Here is a 6,826-nt window from a genome sequence, read left to right on the forward strand (position 1 = left end):
CCAACGAGCTCCAAATGCTGCCAGCAGAATAAAAGGTCCTGGAGCCAATTAAATGTAACTCGAATCCCTGCAGAAATCAAACATCATGGAAGACAGTAAACACGCACGGATGCCAGCGATGCAGTTACAGTATGTTCCGCGATTGTTTGGCTGCGACATCAAGGGCGTTACCGATATAGCTCGTGACCTTTTTCCGAGCCGCCCTGACAATAAACTCAGTTTCAAGCGTATAAACCTCAACCAGCCCATGTAGGCGGAGTACAGACCTGAAGGAGACAGGTAAGGATGGGGGAATAAGATAAAAATATGTGTATTTTATATATATATATCGCACTGTGAGCAAGGAGAACACAAAGGGTAAAGCACTTTGCACCATTTATTGGGTTTGTTGTGTAATCAGCACTTGAAAAAAGCTTCCAGGCCTTGAAATCATTTCCAGTGGCACATCCAAGTTGTCTGGAGCCCCGAAAAGTCTCGAGATACTCTGATAAATCACACCAATCTATTCTTTTCTCCTTCTCCAACATGAAAATCCCCATTTGATTTTCACAGTCGGGCTCTAAACTTCCCAGCTCGCTCTTCATATTCACAACCTGCGTATTGAGGCATCGTGCAAGAAATGGTAAGAAATGTGACTATAGGTCTATATTTTCTACTTCTTCCCGTCTTTTCAGGATATTTGGGAATCATTTTTTGCCAAAAAAACACATTGGAGCCAAACATTTAAGAAAAAAAGGATAAAGTTATGCAAGTCCAGCTCCGATAGCTCAGGAAATATTGTTAGAGGCTGTTCAATTTGTCACCTTTCTTGGCCACTTTAGCCAGCTCAGCTCAAATATCAAAAGGCCTCGTCTCATTTCTTACGTGGTTTAGTTTACGCGTTAATTGTTTCGATATTTCTAAAGGGATAAAAATTGGGGGAACAGCAAAACTTTTGTGAAGGGAAAGAATAAAAAATACACTTTCCTAAGAGAAGTTGCGACGCATGGAATGAATATAATGTTTATTTGCCAGGCGAGCTCCATTCAAGGCTTATTTTTAGATGCTCTCTGCCCGACTCTCTGCACGGGGATGTTTTTTTATTGATGTGGCTCAGGCCCAATTCACAGTCACAGACTGAGTGGGGAACTAAGCAAGACTAAATTCACAATTAACCTTTGCAAGCTATGAACTTAAGGCTTTTCATCTGCCAAAGCTTGACTTGGATTCCACCAGCCCCAAAACGACGCCGGTGAGGAGCAAGAATTCTGTATTCGGTAGAAAGAAGCGGTCGGGTTGTGGAAATCGCTGTGAATTACACAGAATGGACTGGGTTGGAAAAGACCTCAGAGATCAAGTCCAAGCCTTGGTCCAACTCCAGTCCATTGACTAGATCATGGCACTAAGTGCCATGTCCAATCTCAGTTTAAAAACCTCCAGGGCCGGTGAGTCCAGCACCTCCCTGGGCAGCCATTCCAATGCCTGACCACTCTCTCTGTGAAGAATTGCTGTCTAATCTCCAGCCTAAATTTCCCCCGGCAGAGTTGAAGCCCATGCCCCCGTTAAATAACGGCGCTCCAAACCTTGTTCGTCCGCGGGTTTAGCATCAGCGGTTTGCCTTTCTCTTTGGTGTGTGCGCCGCGCCGCGCCATCGCGCAGGGACCGGCGGCTGCTCGGAGGCGAGAAAACATCGTTTCTTCCTTTTCTACCGCCCCTGGGAAAAGGAAAAGAAAAGAATTCAGAGTAACGTCGCTATTTGGTTTCAAAGAGACATGAGGAATGGAAACCTTGCCAGCGCTACAAACAGATGTTGCTTATAACACGATAATTCCAGCCTAAACCAGCCAGCAGTGGCCTAAACCCAACTAGAACTAAGGGCTGCTGAAAATCAGGATCGGAACAGCAAGATTAAATCGGTGCCGCAAAACAACCGGCCTTTAGGTTCAGTCTTAAGTGGTTTTCATTGTGGGTTTGATATCGTTAGGCGATCACGAATCCATCTCGATCCATACAGGTGAGGTTAAAAATGATGCGTAATTTGAACAAGGAGTTCAAAAGTAGGCCGAGCATCACCACACCTTATCTTCCTCTAATGAAATTCAAATTACTTCCTCGCAACTAACGAGCATTTCAAGACTGTGGCCCAGATTTCTCCTCGTTTAATCAATTAACTCTCTAATCAACAAGAGAAAAAGACTTAGAAGCCCCAAGAGCTCCGTGGTGACAAGAACAAGCCACCTGCCCAAACCCTTTGGATTTAAGGCTTCAAGAAGGAGGTTTTTAAGGAGATTAAAGGGTTGGGTGACGCCGCTTTGTGTTTTTAAGTGGTTTATGGTGGGGTTTGTAGAGGTCAGGCTGGAGACGGTGGTGGTTTAAGCAGAAGAAAAAGGAATTAGGGCTTGACAACAGTAAGGACTAAACAAGCCTGCGTGCACCACCAAACTGCTAATTTTTGGCTAATTACCACGTCCACGCTGTGTCGCGATTTAAGCGAATTAAACTCTCCGGCCCAGCAGCCAACGGGTGGCGTCTGTGCCTTATCAGGAGGCGTCTGGCCAGGTCAAACTCATCACCAACGTGCACAAACGCCCTTATCTAGGAGCAAACGTTTCGCCGCCGCAATTCCGGATTCGTGAACATTGCAAAAGCCGCTCGGAAGGGAAATTTCACCCGACTTTTTACAAGGGACGTCGCTCAGACAGTCGAGCCGCTGATTAAAGCGAGGTCCTTAATTCTAAGTAGCATCTCTCACCAGCAACTTGCGCTGGATGACTTTGCAGCCTAGAAATATAAGTCAGTGAAATCCTGTGGAAATAAACAGTTCCAGTCGTTCTTCCGTGCACAGAAACTACCAGGACCTATGAGTTAAAAGCAGCTTGTTCTTGACAACACAAATTGGAATTATCCATTCCAGACCATATAGTTCGCACAGTTTCTAATATTTAAGGCCTCTTCCTTTTTTATTGGGTTGGTTTGGCGGTGCTTAAAGACATTATTGTCTCTTCTGTAGCCACATCAATCTATCCAGTAATATACACTATCCCAAGCCTGGTGGGGATGCACCACTAGTCTAGTCTCTAATTAATTTTTAATAAAGAGACAAGCCTTGCTTAGCCAAGTATGACACAAAGCAGGCACACGCGAGCTGGCTTCATCACTTCAGGAATGATAAAGCAGGCTAGAATTATTACATTAGCTTTAAACGTCTCTCCCGATGAGATTTCTGCTTCAAGAAAGCAACATTTCCCTGTGTCCCGCGCTTTGCGGATCAAGGCGATAATTCAGTTTTATATCGGGAGCATCCCCATGCAAACTCATTTTAAATGATGTTTCTAACGTACCTCGACATCTGCAGGTTATAAGGAACAAACATCCGGGGGGGTGTCACTAATAAAACGCTTGGCAGCGGTAAGCGGGTCATATTGAAACTGCTTTTCGTCCCTTTTATTCTGAGGGAACTGATTCAACAAGGAGAAAAGTTGTTTGGAAGGTTCTTAAGTGAATAAGTTCACAACTTGAGGGTTGAAACATTCCACTCCCAGTAGTAAAGGTAAACGCATCTCCATACACAGGACTAAAGCCTTTCCTGCAGAAGCCTCGGAAAGATGCGGAAATAACCAGAAAGCCGCTTATATTCCAGAGAACTGGTAACCACCTGTCTTAGAGCTCTTCATTACCAAATCTAGATTGTTTTGGATAGATTTAAGAGAGAAACGAGGATGTTCCAACATGCTTACAAAAGGGAGAATCCTCAGCCATAAGCACGAGCTGCTGGCTAATTCAGAATTAATCACCTTTAGCGATTAACCCCTTATAAACCTCACTGTGCGCTAAAGGTTGGACTCCTTAAAAGCTTCCTGCTTAAATCCCAGAAGAATCTGAAAAACTACGTGTATATAACTAGTCACCAGCTCCTTCTGTTGCGATAAAGGTGCTGCCACCAGTAGTAAGGACGAACGTTGAATTAGTACACACAGAAACACGGCGCACGACCACGCGTTTTGGCAGCTTCCTTTCTCAGTTTAGGGACCAAACCAGCTTTGAGTCTTGTCTGCATTCACGCTGCTGACACAGAAGCATTTCCAACAGCCGCTTCTTCAAACGGCCAAGACGCAAAACCCGAGGACCACGGGTCTAAAATAAATATAAACTAAAAATACCAGGCGGCGTTTCCCCTCCGGCCGCCGCACCGGCAGCTCTGGCGCTTCGCAACTTTTGCCTTTATAGGTTTTAAGGCCACAAGAGTTCGGCGCTGAGGAGCTGGGGATGTGGGAACTCGGGTTTGTTCTCTGAGGGTGGCGGCGGAATTTGTCACCCATTTTGACAGCTGGTAAACACACAGCGGGTAAAGCGACGCACGGCCTGTTTCTCCTAAAACGAAACAGCCGCCCTTGGTGGTTCCCACCTGCCGGGCCCAGGGCAGCGGTCCCGGTGTCCCCCGGGGGAGTTCCCCGCAACAGGCCGAACCTTGGGGCCTCCCAAAAAACGGGGTTTGGGGGGGTGGGGAAGGGCGAGCTGCTGCTTTGGTGTGACCTCAATGGGCGGCAGGGGACACGGAGCTCCCTCCATCCTCCGGCCCCTCGCTCCCCGGCGGCCCCGCGGCCCCGCCCGGCGGGACGGGGCTGCTCCACGGCCGGGCCCGGCCGGTCCTGCCCCCCGCAAGGGCCGGAGCACCGAGAGAACGGGGTCTCCTCACCCTGGCTACACGTAGGGCCCGGGGGGGAGACGTTTGAAAGGCTCTGGAGAAAACGCCCCCGGGATACGCGTGTGGGAAGAGACACCTTCCGTACGCCACTGCAATTCTAAAATTGTTACCAGAGCGGGATCTACCTCCTCCTGCAGCTGCTGCCCTCTGAGTGATGCTGGCCGAGGAAGCTGTTTCTATTGTGCAACAGCACCTCCCATCCGCCGGAGCTCCGTCCGCCTCGGAACCCAACACTGAATGGAGCAAACAAGGAGGCACCAGGGAGGGACACCCCGGAGGGCGGGGCGTTCCCCGTGACTGACAAGGCAGCGCAGCCAGTGAGACGGAAAATTCCCACCGGTCCAAAGCGGCGCTCAGCCAATGAGATATCCTTCCTGCGGCTCCCCGCCCTGACAGAGCGGACAGATGGCCAATCAGCGAGGAGGGGGCGGGTTTGGGGTTGTGTGAGGGAATGGCGGTTGTTCGGGGACGAGGAGAAGCCGTTCTCCTCCATATAGCGCATTTACCTTTAATACTGGGGGCCCTCCCAATAAAACAAACAATAAAATCAATAATATGAACACATCTTGTCAAAAATCCTGCTTCCACAGTACAAGATAATGGACTTTCTGATGCTTAAGAGCTTTTCCAAAGCAAGGCTGTAACACGGATCAATTTAATCCGCTCTCTATTTGTCCTGGGAAAACTACGCTAGAATTACAAGTTATTCACAGAACATCTGCTCTTTTTACAGAGCTGTTCTGAAGAGATTCTCCTTTGAACTCAACCTTTATTTGCTGAGTGTTTCAAGCCTCAAGTTGTGAAGTTGCTTTACTTCAGAACTTTACATCCAACCTTGTTGGTCACCTCAGAAAAAGAGGGAATCATCCTCTGAAATAAACCTCATTTTTTGTAATAATCTAGGGCTATTTGTCCTAACACCCGTCTCACCTTAATTGAAATTATATATAATTGAAATTATACTTCATTGAAATTAATTATACAGCGTTTGGAAACGAAAGGTTTGATGGTTTAAAACGCAACTGCTCAGCTCACCTGAGATTTTGTCCTTCTCTCCAATTACATCCAATTATCCAAAATGCTAAAGCTGTTCATTCTCTTCCGGCACCTAACGAGATATAAATCATTAGATGTACAGACAAGCGCCGCGCCGGAGTTGCTATAGGAACTGTAACAATAAATATCTAAAGCCGCTTAATCAAAACCTCCTCTTCTAATCGTGATTTTGAGGCGTATCGTGAAGTGCATATTCTGCACTTGATATTCTGCATTTTCAACCCCTGATATTTAAGTCTGCCTAAGTCTTGCCCAACTTATCTAACGAACAATTAACGCCTTGCTGCAATATAAACTTCCCCGGGAGAGAATGATTGTCTAAAACCTGTGTCGTAATATGAAAAACCTTCCCCCCAGGGAATGGGATTTGCTGCAAGGTCTAAAGCAATTTTTACAATGACAGAGAGATATTATTTCCAGCCAGCATCTTGTGCATCAGCATTTTTCTCCCAGAAGCCCGTTGGTAGTGGTTAAATCCTCTCCTAAATCTGGACTTTGGTCCTGATCCGAGTATTTCAAGAGGGAGGTTGGTGTGGTGAGGAGCTCTGGACCGTGATTTGTGTCTTAACGAATCTTAAACTTCCGCAGGTGGGCGGCACCATCGTGGAGCGACGTTGTGATACGGATCAGCCTTCTACCTGACACCCCAACCTGGACCTGATAACCCAACCTGGACCTGGTAGCCCAAACCGGACCTGATAGCCAACCTGGACCTCATAACCCAACCTGGACCTGATAGCCCAGACTGGACCTGATAGCCAACCTGGACCTCATAACCCAAACTGGACCTGATAGCCCAAACCGGACCTGATAGCCAACCTGGACCTCATAACCCAACCTGGACCTGATAGCCCAGACTAGACCTGGTGACCCAACCTGGACTTGGTAACCCAAATTGGACCTGGTAACCCAAACTGGACCTGATAAACCAACCCGGACCTGGTAACCCAACCTGGACCTGGTAACCCAACCTGGACCTGGTAACCCAAACTGGACCTCCTCACCCAACCTGGACCTGATAACCCAAACTGGACCTCATAACCCAAACTGGACCTGATAACCCAACTTGGACCTGATAACCAAAAC

The 6,826-nt window shown here is 47.5% G+C and overlaps 1 protein-coding gene across 4 annotated transcripts in view; it reads right to left on the reverse strand.

Moving 5' to 3' along the window:
* The window catches only part of LOC102094841 (NAD-dependent malic enzyme, mitochondrial), a 22,263-nt gene extending 16,491 nt beyond the window's left edge, over window positions 1–5,772 (reverse strand). For 2 of the 4 annotated variants that reach the window (XM_021288297.2, XM_005502970.3), the window contains exons 1-2: window positions 4,810–5,001; window positions 1,563–1,693 (exon numbers count right to left, since the gene is read on the reverse strand). In XM_021288297.2, the coding sequence (XP_021143972.1) occupies window positions 1,563–1,670 (108 nt within the window). In that variant the 5' untranslated portion in view covers window positions 1,671–1,693; window positions 4,810–5,001. Of the gene's footprint in view, window positions 1–1,562; window positions 1,694–4,794; window positions 5,002–5,719 lie in introns of those variants that run through there. The other 2 variants (XM_021288296.2, XM_021288295.2) reach the window with 2 other exon arrangements.
* Window positions 5,773–6,826: the final 1,054 nt, after the last annotated feature.

This window comes from Columba livia, chromosome Z (genome assembly GCF_036013475.1).
Source record: "Columba livia isolate bColLiv1 breed racing homer chromosome Z, bColLiv1.pat.W.v2, whole genome shotgun sequence".
Classification (NCBI taxonomy): Eukaryota; Metazoa; Chordata; class Aves; order Columbiformes; family Columbidae; genus Columba; species Columba livia.